Source organism: Callionymus lyra, unplaced genomic scaffold (assembly GCF_982586985.1).
Source record: "Callionymus lyra unplaced genomic scaffold, fCalLyr1.hap1.1 HAP1_SCAFFOLD_61, whole genome shotgun sequence".
NCBI classification, from domain to species: Eukaryota; Metazoa; Chordata; class Actinopteri; order Syngnathiformes; family Callionymidae; genus Callionymus; species Callionymus lyra.
In genome coordinates, this window is record NW_028258570.1 from 321,280 (window position 1) to 345,000 (window position 23,721).

Genomic DNA, 23,721 nt, shown 5'->3' on the forward strand with positions numbered 1-23,721 from the left:
CAGTGAACCTGATCCAGACCAGATGATTGGCTGTCGAATCTCAAGCCCCTCCTACAAAGGGCGTGGTCACGCGCCCACTATAAGAGCTCGCGCGTGTTGACAGACGTGCAGAGAAAATGTCTCTCGGAACCGCAAGAGTCTTGTGGACTCGAGCTTCTGGTCCTGCGACCAGAACCGCTCGTGCGAGCCCGCGGTCCAGCTCGTGTGTGACGTCATCGGACTCGTCCCGCGAACCTACTGGAAGAAGTTCTGCGGCGGAGAGACTTTCTCGCGGTTCGTCGTCCGGTCCGGACCACAAGTCGTACTTATGGTCCAGATACAGCGAGATGAAGCGACTGGTTCACGGTAACGAGTTCTGTGTTGTCCTAGTTAACGATCACAAGTTCTTAACGAGTTACGTTTCATTGTTGTCTTAGTCGTGTTGATGTTTGTAGTTCAAAGTCTGATCCAAACATCGACAACTTTCAACGATCGATAAACTTTATTGATTATGGATTGTTACAGAAACATCAAGAACAAGATAGAGTTCCTTCAGTTTTAATGTTGAAAACATCAAGAACAAGATAAAGTTCCTTCAGTTTTAATGTTGAAAACATCAAGAACAAGATAAAGTTACTTCAGTTTTAATGTTGAAAACATCAAGAACAAGATAAAGTTCCTTCAGTTTTAATGTTGAAAACATCAAGAACAAGATAAAGTTCCTTCAGTTTTAATGTTGAAAACATCAAGAACAAGATAAAGTTCCTTCAGTTTTAATGTTGAAAACATCAAGAACACGATAAAGTTCCTTCAGTTTTAATGTTGAAAACATCAAGAACAAGATAAAGTTACTTCAGTTTTAATGTTGAAAACATCAAGAACAAGATAAAGTTACTTCAGTTTTAATGTTGAAAACATCAAGAACAAGATAAAGTTACTTCAGTTTTAATGTTGAAAACATCAAGAACAAGATAAAGTTCCTTCAGTTTTAATGTTGAAAACATCAAGAACAAGATAAAGTTCCTTCAGTTTTAATGTTGAAAACATCAAGAACAAGATAAAGTTCCTTCAGTTTTAATGTTGAAAACATCAAGAACAAGATAAAGTTCCTTCAGTTTTAATGTTGAAAACATCAAGAACAAGATAAAGTTCCTTCAGTTTTAATGTTGAAAACATCAAGAACAAGATAAAGTTCCTTCAGTTTTAATGTTGAAAACATCAAGAACACGATAAAGTTCCTTCAGTTTTAATGTTGAAAACATCAAGAACACGATAAAGTTACTTCAGTTTTAATGTTGAAAACATCAAGAACAAGATAAAGTTCCTTCAGTTTTAATGTTGAAAACATCAAGAACAAGATAAAGTTACTTCAGTTTTAATGTTGAAAACATCAAGAACAAGATAAAGTTCCTTCAGTTTTAATGTTGAAAACATCAAGAACAAGATAAAGTTCCTTCAGTTTTAATGTTGAAAACATCAAGAACAAGATAAAGTTACTTCAGTTTTAATGTTGAAAACATCAAGAACAAGATAAAGTTCCTTCAGTTTTAATGTTGAAAACATCAAGAACAAGATAAAGTTACTTCAGTTTTAATGTTGAAAACATCAAGAACAAGATAGAGTTCCTTCAGTTTTAATGTTGAAAACATCAAGAACAAGATAAAGTTACTTCAGTTTTAATGTTGAAAACATCAAGAACAAGATAAAGTTCCTTCAGTTTTAATGTTGAAAACATCAAGAACAAGATAAAGTTACTTCAGTTTTAATGTTGAAAACATCAAGAACAAGATAAAGTTCCATCAGTTTTAATGTTGAAAACATCAAGAACAAGATAAAGTTCCTTCAGTTTTAATGTTGAAAACATCAAGAACAAGATAAAGTTCCTTCAGTTTTAATGTTGAAAACATCAAGAACAAGATAAAGTTACTTCAGTTTTAATGTTGAAAACATCAAGAACAAGATAAAGTTACTTCAGTTTTAATGTTGAAAACAGCAAGAACAAGATAAAGTTCCATCAGTTTTAATGTTGAAAACATCAAGAACAAGATAAAGTTACTTCAGTTTTAATGTTGAAAACATCAAGAACAAGATAAAGTTACTTCAGTTTTAATGTTGAAAACATCAAGAACAAGATAAAGTTACTTCAGTTTTAATGTTGAAAACATCAAGAACAAGATAAAGTTACTTCAGTTTTAATGTTGAAAACATCAAGAACAAGATAAAGTTACTTCAGTTTTAATGTTGAAAACATCAAGAACAAGATAAAGTTCCTTCAGTTTTAATGTTGAAAACATCAAGAACAAGATAAAGTTCCTTCAGTTTTAATGTTGAAAACATCAAGAACAAGATAAAGTTACTTCAGTTTTAATGTTGAAAACATCAAGAACAAGATAAAGTTCCTTCAGTTTTAATGTTGAAAACATCAAGAACAAGATAAAGTTCCTTCAGTTTTAATGTTGAAAACATCAAGAACAAGATAAAGTTCCTTCAGTTTTAATGTTGAAAACATCAAGAACAAGATAAAGTTCCTTCAGTTTTAATGTTGAAAACATCAAGAACAAGATAAAGTTACTTCAGTTTTAATGTTGAAAACATCAAGAACAAGATAAAGTTCCATCAGTTTTAATGTTGAAAACATCAAGAACAAGATAAAGTTCCTTCAGTTTTAATGTTGAAAACATCAAGAACAAGATAAAGTTCCTTCAGTTTTAATGTTGAAAACATCAAGAACAAGATAAAGTTACTTCAGTTTTAATGTTGAAAACATCAAGAACAAGATAAAGTTACTTCAGTTTTAATGTTGAAAACATCAAGAACAAGATAAAGTTCCTTCAGTTTTAATGTTGAAAACATCAAGAACAAGATAAAGTTCCTTCAGTTTTAATGTTGAAAACATCAAGAACACTATAAAGTTCCTTCAGTTTTAATGTTGAAAACATCAAGAACACGATAAAGTTACTTCAGTTTTAATGTTGAAAACATCAAGAACAAGATAAAGTTCCTTCAGTTTTAATGTTGAAAACATCAAGAACAAGATAAAGTTACTTCAGTTTTAATGTTGAAAACATCAAGAACAAGATAAAGTTCCTTCAGTTTTAATGTTGAAAACATCAAGAACAAGATAAAGTTCCTTCAGTTTTAATGTTGAAAACATCAAGAACAAGATAAAGTTACTTCAGTTTTAATGTTGAAAACATCAAGAACAAGATAAAGTTCCTTCAGTTTTAATGTTGAAAACATCAAGAACAAGATAAAGTTACTTCAGTTTTAATGTTGAAAACATCAAGAACAAGATAGAGTTCCTTCAGTTTTAATGTTGAAAACATCAAGAACAAGATAAAGTTACTTCAGTTTTAATGTTGAAAACATCAAGAACAAGATAAAGTTCCTTCAGTTTTAATGTTGAAAACATCAAGAACAAGATAAAGTTACTTCAGTTTTAATGTTGAAAACATCAAGAACAAGATAAAGTTCCATCAGTTTTAATGTTGAAAACATCAAGAACAAGATAAAGTTCCTTCAGTTTTAATGTTGAAAACATCAAGAACAAGATAAAGTTCCTTCAGTTTTAATGTTGAAAACATCAAGAACAAGATAAAGTTACTTCAGTTTTAATGTTGAAAACATCAAGAACAAGATAAAGTTACTTCAGTTTTAATGTTGAAAACAGCAAGAACAAGATAAAGTTCCATCAGTTTTAATGTTGAAAACATCAAGAACAAGATAAAGTTACTTCAGTTTTAATGTTGAAAACATCAAGAACAAGATAAAGTTCCTTCAGTTTTAATGATGAAAACATCAAGAACAAGATAAAGTTACTTCAGTTTTAATGTTGAAAACATCAAGAACAAGATAAAGTTACTTCAGTTTTAATGTTGAAAACATCAAGAACAAGATAAAGTTACTTCAGTTTTAATGTTGAAAACATCAAGAACAAGATAAAGTTACTTCAGTTTTAATGTTGAAAACATCAAGAACAAGATAAAGTTCCTTCAGTTTTAATGTTGAAAACATCAAGAACAAGATAAAGTTCCTTCAGTTTTAATGTTGAAAACATCAAGAACAAGATAAAGTTCCTTCAGTTTTAATGTTGAAAACATCAAGAACAAGATAAAGTTCCTTCAGTTTTAATGTTGAAAACATCAAGAACAAGATAAAGTTCCTTCAGTTTTAATGTTGAAAACATCAAGAACAAGATAAAGTTACTTCAGTTTTAATGTTGAAAACATCAAGAACAAGATAAAGTTCCTTCAGTTTTAATGTTGAAAACATCAAGAACAAGATAAAGTTCCTTCAGTTTTAATGTTGAAAACATCAAGAACAAGATAAAGTTCCTTCAGTTTTAATGTTGAAAACATCAAGAACAAGATAAAGTTCCTTCAGTTTTAATGTTGAAAACATCAAGAACAAGATAAAGTTACTTCAGTTTTAATGTTGAAAACATCAAGAACAAGATAAAGTTCCATCAGTTTTAATGTTGAAAACATCAAGAACAAGATAAAGTTCCTTCAGTTTTAATGTTGAAAACATCAAGAACAAGATAAAGTTCCTTCAGTTTTAATGTTGAAAACATCAAGAACAAGATAAAGTTACTTCAGTTTTAATGTTGAAAACATCAAGAACAAGATAAAGTTACTTCAGTTTTAATGTTGAAAACATCAAGAACAAGATAAAGTTCCATCAGTTTTAATGTTGAAAACATCAAGAACAAGATAAAGTTACTTCAGTTTTAATGTTGAAAACATCAAGAACAAGATAAAGTTCCTTCAGTTTTAATGTTGAAAACATCAAGAACAAGATAAAGTTACTTCAGTTTTAATGTTGAAAACATCAAGAACAAGATAAAGTTACTTCAGTTTTAATGTTGAAAACATCAAGAACAAGATAAAGTTACTTCAGTTTTAATGTTGAAAACATCAAGAACAAGATAAAGTTACTTCAGTTTTAATGTTGAAAACATCAATAACAAGATAAAGTTCCTTCAGTTTTAATGTTGAAAACATCAAGAACAAGATAAAGTTCCTTCAGTTTTAATGTTGAAAACATCAAGAACAAGATAAAGTTCCTTCAGTTTTAATGTTGAAAACATCAAGAACAAGATAAAGTTCCTTCAGTTTTAATGTTGAAAACATCAAGAACAAGATAAAGTTCCTTCAGTTTTAATGTTGAAAACATCAAGAACAAGATAAAGTTACTTCAGTTTTAATGTTGAAAACATCAAGAACAAGATAAAGTTCCTTCAGTTTTAATGTTGAAAACATCAAGAACAAGATAAAGTTCCTTCAGTTTTAATGTTGAAAACATCAAGAACAAGATAAAGTTCCTTCAGTTTTAATGTTGAAAACATCAAGAACAAGATAAAGTTCCTTCAGTTTTAATGTTGAAAACATCAAGAACAAGATAAAGTTCCTTCAGTTTTAATGTTGAAAACATCAAGAACAAGATAAAGTTCCTTCAGTTTTAATGTTGAAAACATCAAGAACAAGATAAAGTTACTTCAGTTTTAATGTTGAAAACATCAAGAACAAGATAAAGTTCCATCAGTTTTAATGTTGAAAACATCAAGAACAAGATAAAGTTCCTTCAGTTTTAATGTTGAAAACATCAAGAACAAGATACAGTTCCTTCAGTTTTAATGTTTAAAACATCAAGAACAAGATAAAGTTCCTTCAGTTTTAATGTTGAAAACATCAAGAACAAGATAAAGTTACTTCAGTTTTAATGTTGAAAACATCAAGAACAAGATAAAGTTACTTCAGTTTTAATGTTGAAAACATCAAGAACAAGATAAAGTTACTTCAGTTTTAATGTTGAAAACATCAAGAACAAGATAAAGTTCCTTCAGTTTTAATGTTGAAAACATCAAGAACAAGATAAAGTTACTTCAGTTTTAATGTTGAAAACATCAAGAACAAGATAAAGTTCCATCAGTTTTAATGTTGAAAACATCAAGAACAAGATAAAGTTCCTTCAGTTTTAATGTTGAAAACACCAAGAACAAGATAAAGTTCCTTCAGTTTTAATGTTGAAAACATCAAGAACAAGATAAAGTTACTTCAGTTTTAATGTTGAAAACATCAAGAACAAGATAAAGTTACTTCAGTTTTAATGTTGAAAACATCAAGAACAAGATAAAGTTCCTTCAGTTTTAATGTTGAAAACATCAAGAACAAGATAAAGTTCCTTCAGTTTTAATGTTGAAAACATCAAGAACAAGATAAAGTTCCATCAGTTTTAATGTTGAAAACATCAAGAACAAGATAAAGTTACTTCAGTTTTAATGTTGAAAACATCAAGAACAAGATAAAGTTACTTCAGTTTTAATGTTGAAAACATCAAGAACAAGATAAAGTTACTTCAGTTTTAATGTTGAAAAACATCAAGAACAAGATAAAGTTACTTCAGTTTTAATGTTGAAAACATCAAGAACAAGATAAAGTTACTTCAGTTTTAATGTTGAAAACATCAAGAACAAGATAAAGTTCCTTCAGTTTTAATGTTGAAAACATCAAGAACAAGATAAAGTTCCTTCAGTTTTAATGTTGAAAACATCAAGAACAAGATAAAGTTCCTTCAGTTTTAATGTTTAAAACATCAAGAACAAGATAAAGTTCCTTCAGTTTTAATGTTTAAAACATCAAGAACAAGATAAAGTTACTTCAGTTTTAATGTTGAAAACAACAAATCCTTCAAAACATGCAACAATATGTTCAATTGTGTTCTTGTTGTTAAGCTGTTTTTCCAATTAGACACAACAATACAGATGATAAATCATAAACAAAAACAAGAACAAGAACAAAGTTTCTATAAAAAGAAAAAAGAACAAGATGATACGATCTAAGTCTAAGATAAAGAACATAGTTCAAAGAAAAAGAACAAAGATTAACATAGACATAACATCATAATACTTTCACCTCTGCCTCTAAACTCACAATTAAACAAAATAATAACACAAGGAATGAATGAGTCCTTGAGTCTATTAGTGTTGCATCATGGGAGGAGCATTGATGCTCCATGTGTTCACTGATGACGGTGTTGCATCATGGGAGGAGCATTGATGCTCCATGTGTTCACTGATGACAGTGTTGCAACATGGGAGGAGCATTGATGCTCCATGTGTTCACTGATGACAGTGTTGCATCATGGGAGGAGCATTGGTGCTCCATGTGTTCACTGATGACGGTGTTGCATCATGGGAGGAGCATTGATGCTCCATGTGTTCACTGATGACAGTGTTGCATCATGGGAGGAGCATTGGTGCTCCATGTGTTCACTGATGACAGTGTTGCATCATGGGAGGAGCATTGATGCTCCATGTGTTCGCTGATGACAATGTTGCATCATGGGAGATGATCATGATGACAGTAGTTTGTCCAGTGATGTCACCACTGAGTCCAGCTTCAATCACAGAGCTCCTGATCAACCTGTTGACCTGTTGACCTGTTGACCTCCTCCTGGACACATCCTCAACACACCATAGAACACTGACCACCACACTCTGGTAGAACATGGACCTGCAGATGTTCAATGATCCTCCTCAGAAGGTTCTACTCTGAACTTTCTTAGACACATGGTCTGTGTTGCAGGACCAGGTCCAGACACACACCGAGGTCCTTGTAGTTGTCAACACCTCGTCACCTCTGATGGACACTGGACGTGGCTTTGTCCTGGACCTGCCAAAGTCCAAGAATAGCTCCTTGGTCTTTGAGGGGTTCACGTGGTTATATGATATACTACTACGCAGGCACTAAGGGGCCACAAGAAGGTGGGGCAGGTCCTGAAGCTGCAGTGAGGGTGAGGTGATCAAACCTGTTGAAAAAGTTGTTGAGACCATTTGTCTCCACCGTGTCCACTGCAGTCAGAGAGGCCTTGGTCTTGTGTCCAGTGATGGTTTTAACATTATCCAGACTCTCTTATTTGTTCCTCACTCAGCTCCTCCTCCATCCTCCTCCTGTAGGTGTCCCTCCCTCAAGCTTCTCCTCCTCCTGTAGGAGTCCCTCCCTCAAGCTTCTCCTCCTCCTGTAGGTGTCCCTCCCTCAAGCTTCACCTCCTCCTGTAGGTGTCCCTCCCTCAAGCTTCTCCTCCTCCTGTAGGTGTCCCTCCCTCAAGCTTCTCCTCCTCCTGTAGGTGTCCCTCCCTCAAGCTTCACCTCCTCCTGTAGGTGTCCCTCCCTCAAGCTTCACCTCCTCCTGTAGGTGTCCCTCCCTCAAGCTTCACCTCCTCCTGTAGGTGTCCCTCCCTCAAGCTTCACCTCCTCCTGTAGGTGTCCCTCCCTCAAGCTTCACCTCCTCCTGTAGGTGTCCCTCCCTCAAGCTTCACCTCCTCCTGTAGGTGTCCCTCCCTCAAGCTTCACCTCCTCCTGTAGGTGTCCCTCCCTCAAGCTTCACCTCCTCCTGTAGGTGTCCCTCCCTCAAGCTTCACCTCCTCCTGTAGGTGTCCCTCCCTCAAGCTTCACCTCGATGTCCTCATGAGACCTCAGCAGCACATCCCAGTCTGTTGTTTCAAAGCAGTCTCTGATGGCGTCCTCACAGCTGGTGTCCACTTCCTGATAGTCTTAGTGGTCACAGTCTGTCTCTGCACCAGAGGAGTGAACTGTGACTGAAGGTGGACCAGGTTATGATCAGACCTTCCAGGTGGAGGAAGAGGTTTGACTCTGTACGCGTCCTTCAAGGTGGAATAAAGAAGGTCAAATGTTGTTCCTGGTGGAGAGTAGTCAGAGTAGAGTAGTCAGAGTAGAGTAGTCAGAGTAGAGTCCAGGTTGATTAAAGTCTCCAGAGATGATGATGAACGTCAGGATGTTGATTCTAAAGCTGTCATTGTGTGGATCTTCTCACAGGCAGATGGCGCCGCAGCGCTCGGAGGAATGTAGTCGCATGATCATGTGACTGAACTCACATGGTAGATAGTATGGGCGCATGCTGACAATCAACAGCTCTAAGTCCTGACACACAAGACTTTCTTCACAGTAACGTCTACACCAGCGTTTCTTCACGTACATGATGAAACCTCCTCAAGCATGTGTGTCTCTGTCGCTCTGACGGTGCTGAAGGTCCACGAGAGCGTCTGGAGTCAGTGAACGTCTCTGTGAAGATCAACATCTCTCTGTAGATCTTGTTGTTGACAGTTGATCTTGTTCCATCGTGATCGTGGGGATCGATGGTCTGTGACGTCTCTGATTGTCCGTTAGCTTAGCCTTTAGCCTCTTGCCTGCTCTACAGCCACGATAGCGGCGCTGAAGTTCGATGGGGATCTTGTGACGATCTCCAGTCATTGACTTCAGTGACAGCAGATCCTCTCTAGAGTGAACAAGACGATTCTCTCCATGTTCACAAGTATCCATTAAAAAATGATACTAAAAATGATGAATAAAAACCTAAAGTTATAGATTATTGTTACTGGAGACGCAGTCGTCCTCGTCGACACCTTCGTGACTAGACTTGATTCAACGTGTTGATGCTGACGACGTCACGTGATGCACATGTTTCACTCATGAAGAAGTTTTATAAGATAATTATGTAAAGAGTCAATGATTCTTCAGTAAGTGATCTCTAGAAGTAAACCATGTTCTTCAGATCTGATCCCACCAGGAGCTTGTAAGACGCTCAGCTCTTCCACCATCTACGCCAACAACGAGGTGAGTCTGGCCGAGGTGGACATCTACGGCTTCGACTACGACTACACTCTGGCGCTCTACTCCTCCGCCCTCAACGCCAAGATCTACGAGGCGGCGCGAGAGTTCCTCGTCCAGCACTTCAAGGTGCGTCACGTTCATGAAGATGAATGAATGACCTTCAGCTCCTCCATCACGTCACTGTTTGATGACATCATCTAAACATGTGTTTGTCCCTCAGTATCCTGAAGGGATCCTCAGGTACGACTATATTCCCAACTTTGCTGTGCGAGGACTTCACTACGACATTCACAAGGTCATGTTTCCATCTTTACGTGTTTATGTTACGTTTAATGTTATTTTATTCTTCATCGTTTGAATAATTGTATATAATTTATCTTTCACAAGTTTATATTATTTAAACAATTTTCCATCATTTTATATCCTTTTCCAGGGACTTCTCATGAAGATCGACGCCTTCCATTACATTCAACCAGGAAGTGTTTACAGGTACGACCTTGACCCCAACTCTGATGTCTTCATCTTCATCATCACGATATAATTATTTATGTTTATTTCTGTCTTAACAGTTTATCTGTCAGAATCTTATCTAGTCCCGCCCTGTCATGTAGTCCCTCCCCGTCATCTAGTCCCGCCCTGTCATCTAGTCCCGCCCTGTCATCTAGTCCCTCCCTGTCATATAGTCCCTCCCCGTCATCTAGTCCCGCCCTGTCATCTAGTCCCGCCCCGTCATCTAGTCCCTCCCCGTCATCTAGTCCCGCCCTGTCATCTAGTCCCGCCCCGTCATCTAGTCCCGCCCCCGTCATCTAGTCCCGCCCTGTCATCTAGTCCCTCCCTGTCATCTAGTCCCTCCCCGTCATCTAGTCCCTCCCTGTCATCTAGTCCCTCCCTGTCATCTAGTCCCTCCCCGTCATCTAGTCCCGCCCTGTCATCTAGTCCCGCCTTGTCATCTAGTCCCTCCCTGTCATCTAGTCCCGCCCTGTCATCTAGTCCCTCCCTGTCATCTAGTCCCTCCCTGTCATCTAGTCCCGCCCTGTCATCTAGTCCCGCCCTGTCATCTAGTCCCTCCCCGTCATCTAGTCCCGCCCCGTCATCTAGTCCCGCCCCCGTCATCTAGTCCCGCCCTGTCATCTATTCCCGCCCTGTCATCTATTCCCGCCCTGTCATCTAGTCCCGCCCTGTCATCTAGTCCCTCCCCGTCATCTAGTCCCGCCCTGTCATCTTGTCCCTCCCCGTCATCTAGTCCCGCCCTGTCATCTCGTCCTGCCCTGTCATCTAGTCCCGCCCTGTCATCTAGTCCCGCCCTGTCATCTAGTCCCGCCCTGTCATCTATTCCCGCCCCCGTCATCTATTCCCGCCCCCGTCATCTAGTCCCTCCCCGTCATCTAGTCCCTCCCCGTCATCTAGTCCCGCCCCCGTCATGTAGTCCCTCCCCGTCATGTAGTCCCTCCCCGTCATCTAGTCCCGCCCTGTCATCTAGTCCCGCCCTGTCATCTAGTCCCGCCCCCGTCATCTAGTCCCTCCCCGTCATCTAGTCCCGCCCTGTCATCTAGTCCCGCCCCGTCATCTAGTCCCTCCCCGTCATCTAGTCCCTCCCTGTCATCTAGTCCCGCCCTGTCATCTAGTCCCTCCCTGTCATCTAGTCCCGCCCTGTCATCTAGTCCCGCCCTGTCATCTAGTCCCGCCCTGTCATCTAGTCCCGCCCTGTCATCTAGTCCCGCCCTGTCATCTAGTCCCGCCCTGTCATCTAGTCCCTCCCTGTCATCTAGTCCCTCCCCGTCATCTAGTCCCGCCCTGTCATCTAGTCCCTCCCCGTCATCTAGTCCCGCCCCGTCATCTAGTCCCGCCCCCGTCATCTAGTCCCGCCCTGTCATCTATTCCCGCCCTGTCATCTATTCCCGCCCTGTCATCTATTCCCGCCCTGTCATCTAGTCCCGCCCTGTCATCTAGTCCCGCCCTGTCATCTAGTCCCTCCCCGTCATCTAGTCCCGCCCTGTCATCTTGTCCCTCCCCGTCATCTAGTCCCGCCCCGTCATCTAGTCCCGCCCTGTCATCTAGTCCCGCCCCCGTCATCTAGTCCCGCCCCCGTCATCTAGTCCCTCCCCGTCATCTAGTCCCGCCCCCGTCATGTAGTCCCTCCCCGTCATGTAGTCCCGCCCTGTCATCTAGTCCCGCCCTGTCATCTAGTCCCGCCCCCGTCATCTAGTCCCGCCCCCGTCATCTAGTCCCGCCCCCGTCATCTAGTCCCGCCCCCGTCATGTAGTCCCGCCCCCGTCATCTAGTCCCGCCCCCGTCATCGAGTCCCGCCCCCGTCATCGAGACGGGACTTTAACATAACATGTTACAACAGTAGCTTATGAAGTCACCGTCTAAGTAACTCATGAACCAGTAGATTGTTGTTGTGGATCTACAGGACTCTAGTGTGTGGATCTACAGGACTCTAGTGTGTGGATCTACAGGACTCTAGTGTGTGGATCGACAGGACTCTAGTGTGTGGATTGACAGGACTCTAGTGTATGGATCGACAGGACTCTAGTGTGTGGATTGACAGGACTCTAGTGTGTGGATCGACAGGACTCTAGTGTGTGGATCGACAGGACTCTAGTGTGTGGATTGACAGGACTCTAGTGTGTGGATCGACAGGACTCTAGTGTGTGGATTGACAGGACTCTAGTGTGTGGATCGACAGGACTCTAGTGTGTGGATTGACAGGACTCTAGTGTGTGGATTGACAGGACTCTAGTGTGTGGATCGACAGGACTCTAGTGTGTGGATCGACAGGACTCTAGTGTGTGGATCGACAGGACTCTAGTGTGTGGATTGACAGGACTCTAGTGTGTGGATCGACAGGACTCTAGTGTGTGGATTGACAGGACTCTAGTGTGTGGATCGACAGGACTCTAGTGTGTGGATTGACAGGACTCTAGTGTGTGGATCGACAGGACTCTAGTGTGTGGATCGACAGGACTCTAGTGTGTGGATCGACAGGACTCTAGTGTGTGGATTGACAGGACTCTAGTGTGTGGATCGACAGGACTCTAGTGTGTGGATTGACAGGACTCTAGTGTGTGGATCGACAGGACTCTAGTGTGTGGATCGACAGGACTCTAGTGTGTGGATTGACAGGACTCTAGTGTGTGGATCGACAGGACTCTAGTGTGTGGATTGACAGGACTCTAGTGTGTGGATTGAAAGGACTCTAGTGTGTGGATTGACAGGACTCTAGTGTGTGGATCGACAGGACTCTAGTGTGTGGATCGACAGGACTCTAGTGTGTGGATTGACAGGACTCTAGTGTGTGGATCGACAGGACTCTACTCGACTCGTTCACCTCGACTTTCATGAAACACATCCTGTTGCGTACAAACTGTCTCAGGTTCCTCAGGCTCGACTCATCTCACTGTGTGTCTGCTGAGCTTCTCTTACTTCATTAACCATCAAGTGTCGTTTTGTACAGTTTTAAACTTTTTATTGAAGACATGAAGTGTTGCTGAATGTTCTTCATTTTCTGGTTCCTTCCATAGTTGAACTCCTGGGACTGATATGATTGTAAAGTACTTTGTGTCCTGGTCTGACCTTCAAATAAGATTCTCTGTCAAGACTTACTTTGTAAATTCTCATTCTTGAAGGTGTTGTTGATGATTCGTCCACAATTAGTTTTTCCTGTGAAGATTATATGTTAACAATCTTTGATGTTTGACACTGAAGGCTCGTTGAGGAGGTTTTCGTCTCTGCTGTGGAAGTGAATTAAGATGTTCTTCAGTGTCGTAACATCTCAGGCTTGTTATGCTAGAAGTGATGATCCGGGTCACATGTTGATCTTGAATCATCTCATCCTTCAGATCATCATATGTTCAGGTGCTGAGATGTTTTTCTTGGTCAGGTTCTCATCCAACGATCCTTGTTTAAACAGTGCAGTCTTGAATCTTCTGGAGGTGGATCAGGTTCCAGACTCTGGCTCAGAGGAAGCACTTGGATCTCCACAGATCAGCTCAGTCTTCAGGCTCTCGCGTAACTTGAAGGATTTTAGTCACAATCTTTGTTGAGTTTCCTGCTCGTGCGACTGTTTCCTCAGGTTTGAAGCATCAAGTCTTGAAGAGGTTTCTTCCCTTCTTTGAGTTTGTTTTTCATCTCTTTTGTCTCTTCTTTCGTCTCTTCTTCCGTCTCTTCTTTCGTCTCTTCTTCCGTCTCTTCTTCCATTATCATCAGGGTTTTATACAATAATCCACATTTTGACTCACTGACGGAACTCTTGTGTCTCCTCTTGTCTTTTGTTAGATTTAGATTAAACATTTTTTTTCTCATGTGGTGAAAAATCCTCTTCATCTTCATCTAGTCTTCTTAATCTTCATCATCGTCAACATCTTCTTCATCATTCACACCCGGTGAGGGTCGTCAACACCTGTGTCCTTAAGGTTCAGATGAAGAGCCGAGTCCTGAAGACGTGTCTCCTGTGTTGATCTTAAGAAGGATGTTTCAGGTCCTGGTGTTTTGTTCTCAGAGTCTTATGGTGTTCATAGAAGTGAACTGGTGTTTGCTAAAGATGCTCTTTAGTTTTTCTCATCCTCCAGCAATGTAAGGAATTACAAACAAGACACACATTATTCTTGTGTTCCAGGGGCTTGAATCCTCTGCCTGACGACCAGGTTCTGAGACTCTATGGTGGAACATATCACGTCCCTCTGGAGCAGGACAGTGGCTTCTATGGGAAGGTATTTATTTATAACCCATAATATATTTAGTAATGACATATATTTATTTATAACCTATAATTATTTATAATATATTTAGTTGTAACATATATTTATTTATAACCTATAATTATTTATAATATATTTATTTATAACCTATAATTATTTATAATATATTTAGTCATAACCTATAATTATTTATAATATATTTAGTTATAACCTATAATTATTTATAATATATTTAGTTATAACATATATTTATTTATAATCTATAATTATTTATAATATATTTAGTTATAACATATATTTATTTATAACCTATAATTATTTATAATATATTTAGTTATAACCTATAATTATTTATAATATATTTAGTTAAAACATGTATTTATTCATAACATATATTTTACATATTAAATATATATATATTTGATATCAAAGAGCCTAATGTTACTAACAACGTTCTTCAAGCATGAATTCTGAAAGTGAATGAAGATCAACTTCAAATAAATGGAGTCACTCGTCAGAACTTTCTTTAGAATCGAACCAACAACCTCAGAATCAAGACGTTCTTTTCTTCTCAGGGACCGAAGATGAAGCAGTTCATGGACATTTTCTCCATCCCTGAGATGACACTGTTGTCTGTGGCCAACGACTTCTTCATCAGCAACGACATCGACTATGATCCAGTTCACCTGTTCAAGGACGTGTCTGTGAGTGTCTACGACATGTAACATGTTTATAACATGTTTATAACATGTATGTAACTTATAACATGTATGTAACATGTTTATAACATGTATGTAACATGTTTATAACATGTATGTAACTTATAACATGTATGTAACATGTATATAACATGTATGTAACATGTTTATAACATGTATGTAACATGTTTATAACATGTATGTAACATGTTTATAACATGTATGTAACTTATAACATGTATATAACATGTATGTAACATGTATATAACATGTATGTAACATGTTTATAACATGTATGTAACATGTTTATAACATGTATGTAACTTATAACATGTATATAACATGTGTGTAACATGTATGTAATTTATACCATGTATGTAACATGTTTATAACATGTGTGTGTGTGTCTTGTGTGACTCTATTGTATCATCTGTATGTGTGTGTGTGTGTTGTGATGTGTGACTCTATTGTATCATCAGTGTGTGTGTTGTGATGTGTGACTCTACTGTATCATCAGTGTGTGTGTGTGTGTGTTGTTGTGATGTGTGACTCTATTGTATCATCAGTGTGTGTATGTGTGTGTTGTGATGTGTGACTCTTGTATTATCAGTGTGTGTGTGTTGTTGTGATGTGTGACTCTATTGTATCATCAGTGTGTGTGTGTTGTTGTGATGTGTGACTCTATTGTATCATCAGTGTGTGTGTTGTTGTTGTTGTGATGTGTGACTCTATTGTATCATCAGTGTGTGTGTTGTTGTAATGTGTGACTCTATTGTATCATCAGTGTGTGTGTTGTTGTTGTGATGTGTGACTCTATTGTATCATCAGTGTGAGTGTTTTGTTGTGATGTGTGACTCTATTGTATCATCAGTGTGTGTTGTTGTGATGCGTGACGCTATTGTGTTATCAGTGTGTGTGTGTTGTGATGTGTGACTCTATTGTATCATCAGTATGTGTGTTGTGATGTGTGAGTCTATTGTATCATCAGTGTGTGTGTGTTGTTGTGATGTGTGACTCTTATTGTATCATCAGTGTGTGTGTGTGTGTTGTGATGTGTGACTCTATTGTATCATCAGTGTGTGTGTGTTGTTGTTATGTGTGACTCTATTGTATCATCAGTGTGTGTGTTGTGATGTGTGACTCTATTGTATCATCAGTGTGTGTGTGTTGTGATGTGTGACTATTGTATCATCAGTGTGTGTGTTGTTGTTGTTGTGATGTGTGACTCTATTGTATCATCAGTGTGTGTGTGTTGTTGTGATGTGTGACTCTATTGTATCATCAGTGTGTGTGTGTTGTTGTAATGTGTGGCTCTATTGTATCATCAGTGTGTGTGTTGTTGTTGTGATGTGTGAGTCTATTGTATCATCAGTGTGTGTGTTGTTGTGATGTGTGACTATTGTATCATCAGTGTGTGTTGTTGTGATGTGTGACTCTATTGTATCATCAGTGTGTGTTGTTGTGATGTGTGACTCTATTGTATCATCAGTGTGTGTGTTGTGTGACTCTATTGTATCATCAGTGTGTGTGATGTGTGACTCTATTGTATCATCAGTGTGTGTGTTGTGTGACTATTGTATCATCAGTGTGTGTGTGACTCTATTGTATCATCAGTGTGTGTGTGACTCTATTGTATCATCAGTGTGTGTGTTGTGTGACTCTATTGTATCATCAGTGTGTTTGTTGTGTGACTCTACTGTATCATCAGTGTGTGTGTTGTGTCACTCTACTGTATCATCAGTGTGTGTGTTGTGTGACTGTATTGTATCATCAGTGTGTGTGTTGTGTCACTCTACTGTATCATCAGTGTGTGTTGTGTGACTCTATTGTATCATCAGTGTGTGTGTTGTGTCACTCTATTGTATCATCAGTGTGTGTGTTGTGTGACTCTACTGTATCATCAGTGTGTGTGTTGTGTGACTCGACTGTATCATCAGTGTGTGTGTGACTCTATTGTATCATCAGTGTGTGTGTTGTGTGACTCTACTGTATCATCAGTGTGTGTGTTGTGTGACTCGACTGTATCATCAGTGTGTGTGTGACTCTATTGTATCATCAGTGTGTGTGTTGTGTGACTCTATTGTATCATCAGTGTGTGTGTTGTGTGACTCTACTGTATCATCAGTGTGTGTGTGACTCTATTGTATCATCAGTGTGTGTGTTGTGTCTTTTCAGGCTGTTGCTCCTAAGCTTTGGAACAATCTTCTCTCCCTTTGCGCTTGATGGAGTCTACTGACTCCTTTAAGAAACATCTGTGTTTGATGATCTACTGACTCCTTCAAGAAACATCTGTGTTTGATGATCTACTGACTCCTTTAAGAAACATCTGTGTTTGATGATCTACTGACTCCTTCAAGAAACATCTGTGTTTGATGATCTACTGACTCCTTTAAGAAACATCTGTGTTTGATGATCTACTGACTCCTTCAAGAAACATCTGTGTTTGATGATCTACTGACTCCTTCAAGAAACATGTGTGTTTGATGATCTACTGACTCCTTTAAGAAACATCTGTGTTTGATGATCTACTGACTCCTTCAAGAACCATCTGTGTTTGATGATCTACTGACTCCTTCAAGAAACATGTGTGTTTGATGATCTACTGACTCCTTTAAGAAACATCTGTGTTTGATGATCTACTGACTCCTTCAAGAAACATCTGTGTTTGATGATCTACTGACTCCTTTAAGAAACATCTGTGTTTGATGATCTACTGACTCCTTCAAGAACCATCTGTGTTTGATGATCTACTGACTCCTTCAAGAAACATCTGTGTTTGATGATCTACTGACTCCTTAAAGAAACATGTGTGTTTGATGATCTACTGACTCCTTTAAGAAACATCTGTGTTTGATGATCTACTGACTCCTTCAAGAAACATGTGTGTTTGATGATCTACTGACTCCTTTAAGAACCATCTGTGTTTGATGATCTACTGACTCCTTCAAGAACCATCTGTGTTTGATGATCTACTGACTCCTTCAAGAAACATCTGTGTTTGATGATCTACTGACTCCTTCAAGAAACATCTGTGTTTGATGATCTACTGACTCCTTTAAGAAACATGTGTGTTTGATGATCTACTGACTCCTTTAAGAAACATCTGTGTTTGATGATCTACTGACTCCTTTAAGAAACATCTGTGTTTGATGATCTACTGACTCCTTCAAGAAACATGTGTGTTTGATGATCTACTGACTCCTTCAAGAAACATGTGTGTTTGATGATCTACTGACTCCTTTAAGAAACATCTGTGTTTGATGATCTACTGACTCCTTCAAGAAACATCTGTGTTTGATGATCTACTGACTCCTTCAAGAAACATGTGTGTTTGATGATCTACTGACTCCTTTAAGAAACATCTGTGTTTGATGATCTACTGACTCCTTTAAGAAACATCTGTGTTTGATGATCTACTGACTCCTTCAAGAAACATGTGTGTTTGATGATCTACTGACTCCTTTAAGAAACATCTGTGTTTGATGATCTACTGACTCCTTCAAGAACCATCTGTGTTTGATGATCTACTGACTCCTTCAAGAAACATCTGTGTTTGATGATCTACTGACTCCTTCAAGAAACATGTGTGTTTGATGATCTACTGACTCCTTTAAGAAACATCTGTGTTTGATGATCTACTGACTCCTTCAAGAAACATGTGTGTTTGATGATCTACTGACTCCTTTAAGAACCATCTGTGTTTGATGATCTACTGACTCCTTCAAGAACCATCTGTGTTTGATGATCTACTGACTCCTTCAAGAAACATCTGTGTTTGATGATCTACTGACTCCTTCAAGAAACATCTGTGTTTGATGATCTACTGACTCCTTCAAGAAACATGTGTTTGATGATCTACTGACTCCTTCAAGAAACATCTGTGTTTGATGATCTACTGACTCCTTTAAGAAACATGTGTGTTTGATGATCTACTGACTCCTTTAAGAAACATCTGTGTTTGATGATCTACTGACTCCTTTAAGAAACATCTGTGTTTGATGATCTACTGACTCCTTCAAGAAACATGTGTGTTTGATGATCTACTGACTCCTTCAAGAAACATGTGTGTTTGATGATCTACTGACTCCTTTAAGAAACATCTGTGTTTGATGATCTACTGACTCCTTTAAGAAACATCTGTGTTTGATGATCTACTGACTCCTTTAAGAAACATCTGTGTTTGATGATCTACTGACTCCTTCAAGAACCATCTGTGTTTGATGATCTACTGACTCCTTCAAGAACCATCTGTGTTTGATGATCTACTGACTCCTTCAAGAAACATCTGTGTTTGATGATCTACTGACTCCTTCAAGAACCATCTGTGTTTGATGATCTACTGACTCCTTCAAGAAACATCTGTGTTTGATGATCTACTGACTCCTTCAAGAAACATGTGTGTTTGATGATCTACTGACTCCTTCAAGAAACATCTGTGTTTGATGATCTACTGACTCCTTTAAGAAACATCTGTGTTTGATGATCTACTGACTCCTTCAAGAAACATGTGTGTTTGATGATCTACTGACTCCTTCAAGAAACATCTGTGTTTGACGATCTACTGACTCCTTCAAGAAACATGTGTGTTTGATGATCTACTGACTCCTTTAAGAAACATCTGTGTTTGATGATCTACTGACTCCTTTAAGAAACATCTGTGTTTGATGATCTACTGACTCCTTCAAGAAACATCTGTGTTTGATGATCTACTGACTCCTTCAAGAAACATCTGTGTTTGATGATCTACTGACTCCTTTAAGAAACATCTGTGTTTGATGATCTACTGACTCCTTCAAGAAACATCTGTGTTTGATGATCTACTGACTCCTTTAAGAAACATCTGTGTTTGATGATCTACTGACTCCTTCAAGAAACATGTGTGTTTGATGATCTACTGACTCCTTCAAGAAACATCTGTGTTTGACGATCTACTGACTCCTTCAAGAAACATGTGTGTTTGATGATCTACTGACTCCTTCAAGAAACATCTGTGTTTGACGATCTACTGACTCCTTCAAGAAACATCTGTGTTTGATGATCTACTGACTCCTTTAAGAAACATCTGTGTTTGATGATCTACTGACTCCTTTAAGAAACATCTGTGTTTGATGATCTACTGACTCCTTCAAGAAACATCTGTGTTTGATGATCTACTGACTCCTTCAAGAAACATCTGTGTTTGATGATCTACTGACTCCTTTAAGAAACATCTGTGTTTGATGATCTACTGACTCCTTCAAGAAACATCTGTGTTTGATGATCTACTGACTCCTTTAAGAAACATCTGTGTTTGATGATCTACTGACTCCTTCAAGAAACATGTGTGTTTGATGATCTACTGACTCCTTCAAGAAACATCTGTGTTTGACGATCTACTGACTCCTTCAAGAAACATGTGTGTTTGATGATCTACTGACTCCTTTAAGAAACATCTGTGTTTGATGATCTACTGACTCCTTTAAGAAACATCTGTGTTTGATGATCTACTGACTCCTTCAAGAACCATCTGTGTTTGATGATCTACTGACTCCTTCAAGAAACATGTGTGTTTGATGATCTACTGACTCCTTTAAGAAACATCTGTGTTTGATGATCTACTGACTCCTTCAAGAAACATCTGTGTTTGATGATCTACTGACTCCTTTAAGAAACATCTGTGTTTGATGATCTACTGACTCCTTCAAGAACCATCTGTGTTTGATGATCTACTGACTCCTTCAAGAAACATCTGTGTTTGATGATCTACTGACTCCTTAAAGAAACATGTGTGTTTGATGATCTACTGACTCCTTTAAGAAACATCTGTGTTTGATGATCTACTGACTCCTTCAAGAAACATGTGTGTTTGATGATCTACTGACTCCTTTAAGAACCATCTGTGTTTGATGATCTACTGACTCCTTCAAGAACCATCTGTGTTTGATGATCTACTGACTCCTTCAAGAAACATCTGTGTTTGATGATCTACTGACTCCTTCAAGAAACATCTGTGTTTGATGATCTACTGACTCCTTTAAGAAACATGTGTGTTTGATGATCTACTGACTCCTTTAAGAAACATCTGTGTTTGATGATCTACTGACTCCTTTAAGAAACATCTGTGTTTGATGATCTACTGACTCCTTCAAGAAACATGTGTGTTTGATGATCTACTGACTCCTTCAAGAAACATGTGTGTTTGATGATCTACTGACTCCTTTAAGAAACATCTGTGTTTGATGATCTACTGACTCCTTCAAGAAACATCTGTGTTTGATGATCTACTGACTCCTTCAAGAAACATGTGTGTTTGATGATCTACTGACTCCTTTAAGAAACATCTGTGTTTGATGATCTACTGACTCCTTTAAGAAACATCTGTGTTTGATGATCTACTGACTCCTTCAAGAAACATGTGTGTTTGATGATCTACTGACTCCTTTAAGAAACATCTGTGTTTGATGATCTACTGACTCCTTCAAGAACCATCTGTGTTTGATGATCTACTGACTCCTTCAAGAAACATCTGTGTTTGATGATCTACTGACTCCTTCAAGAAACATGTGTGTTTGATGATCTACTGACTCCTTTAAGAAACATCTGTGTTTGATGATCTACTGACTCCTTCAAGAAACATGTGTGTTTGATGATCTACTGACTCCTTTAAGAACCATCTGTGTTTGATGATCTACTGACTCCTTCAAGAACCATCTGTGTTTGATGATCTACTGACTCCTTCAAGAAACATGTGTTTGATGATCTACTGACTCCTTCAAGAAACATCTGTGTTTGATGATCTACTGACTCCTTTAAGAAACATGTGTGTTTGATGATCTACTGACTCCTTTAAGAAACATCTGTGTTTGATGATCTACTGACTCCTTTAAGAAACATCTGTGTTTGATGATCTACTGACTCCTTCAAGAAACATGTGTGTTTGATGATCTACTGACTCCTTCAAGAAACATGTGTGTTTGATGATCTACTGACTCCTTTAAGAAACATCTGTGTTTGATGATCTACTGACTCCTTTAAGAAACATCTGTGTTTGATGATCTACTGACTCCTTTAAGAAACATCTGTGTTTGATGATCTACTGACTCCTTCAAGAACCATCTGTGTTTGATGATCTACTGACTCCTTCAAGAACCATCTGTGTTTGATGATCTACTGACTCCTTCAAGAAACATCTGTGTTTGATGATCTACTGACTCCTTCAAGAACCATCTGTGTTTGATGATCTACTGACTCCTTCAAGAAACATCTGTGTTTGATGATCTACTGACTCCTTCAAGAAACATGTGTGTTTGATGATCTACTGACTCCTTCAAGAAACATCTGTGTTTGATGATCTACTGACTCCTTTAAGAAACATCTGTGTTTGATGATCTACTGACTCCTTCAAGAAACATGTGTGTTTGATGATCTACTGACTCCTTCAAGAAACATCTGTGTTTGACGATCTACTGACTCCTTCAAGAAACATGTGTGTTTGATGATCTACTGACTCCTTTAAGAAACATCTGTGTTTGATGATCTACTGACTCCTTTAAGAAACATCTGTGTTTGATGATCTACTGACTCCTTCAAGAAACATCTGTGTTTGATGATCTACTGACTCCTTCAAGAAACATCTGTGTTTGATGATCTACTGACTCCTTTAAGAAACATCTGTGTTTGATGATCTACTGACTCCTTCAAGAAACATCTGTGTTTGATGATCTACTGACTCCTTTAAGAAACATCTGTGTTTGATGATCTACTGACTCCTTCAAGAAACATGTGTGTTTGATGATCTACTGACTCCTTCAAGAAACATCTGTGTTTGACGATCTACTGACTCCTTCAAGAAACATGTGTGTTTGATGATCTACTGACTCCTTCAAGAAACATCTGTGTTTGACGATCTACTGACTCCTTCAAGAAACATCTGTGTTTGATGATCTACTGACTCCTTTAAGAAACATCTGTGTTTGATGATCTACTGACTCCTTTAAGAAACATCTGTGTTTGATGATCTACTGACTCCTTCAAGAAACATCTGTGTTTGATGATCTACTGACTCCTTCAAGAAACATCTGTGTTTGATGATCTACTGACTCCTTTAAGAAACATCTGTGTTTGATGATCTACTGACTCCTTCAAGAAACATCTGTGTTTGATGATCTACTGACTCCTTTAAGAAACATCTGTGTTTGATGATCTACTGACTCCTTCAAGAAACATGTGTGTTTGATGATCTACTGACTCCTTCAAGAAACATCTGTGTTTGACGATCTACTGACTCCTTCAAGAAACATGTGTGTTTGATGATCTACTGACTCCTTTAAGAAACATCTGTGTTTGATGATCTACTGACTCCTTTAAGAAACATCTGTGTTTGATGATCTACTGACTCCTTCAAGAAACATCTGTGTTTGATGATCTACTGACTCCTTTAAGAAACATCTGTGTTTGATGATCTACTGACTCCTTTAAGAAACATCTTAAGACGTTTCTATTTGTTCAGGCTTTTCCTTGAATTTCTCGAACTCCTGTGTTGTTCTCAGTATTATCTTGATCTTTGAAGTATGTACTGTTTTGAGTATTGTTTTGATTGTTAAAGCGCTTTGTGACCCTGGTCTCGAAAAGCGCTATATAAATAAATATTACTTACTTACTTACTTACTCTACTGTATCATCAGTGTGTGTGTGTGTGACTCTATTGTATCATCAGTGTGTGTGTTGTGTCACT

At 38.3% G+C, this 23,721-nt stretch overlaps 1 protein-coding gene across 1 annotated transcript in view; it reads left to right on the forward strand.

Moving 5' to 3' along the window:
• The first annotated feature begins 96 nt into the window (after positions 1 to 96).
• nt5dc2 (5'-nucleotidase domain containing 2) overlaps positions 97 to 23,721 on the forward strand; it is a 26,470-nt gene continuing 2,845 nt past the window's right edge. The window contains exons 1-6 of the mRNA XM_087782525.1: positions 97 to 345; positions 9,552 to 9,736; positions 9,831 to 9,905; positions 10,044 to 10,099; positions 14,229 to 14,322; positions 14,886 to 15,014. Of these exons, the coding sequence (XP_087638651.1) occupies positions 117 to 345; positions 9,552 to 9,736; positions 9,831 to 9,905; positions 10,044 to 10,099; positions 14,229 to 14,322; positions 14,886 to 15,014 (768 nt within the window). The 5' untranslated portion in view covers positions 97 to 116. The remainder of the gene's footprint in view (positions 346 to 9,551; positions 9,737 to 9,830; positions 9,906 to 10,043; positions 10,100 to 14,228; positions 14,323 to 14,885; positions 15,015 to 23,721) is intronic.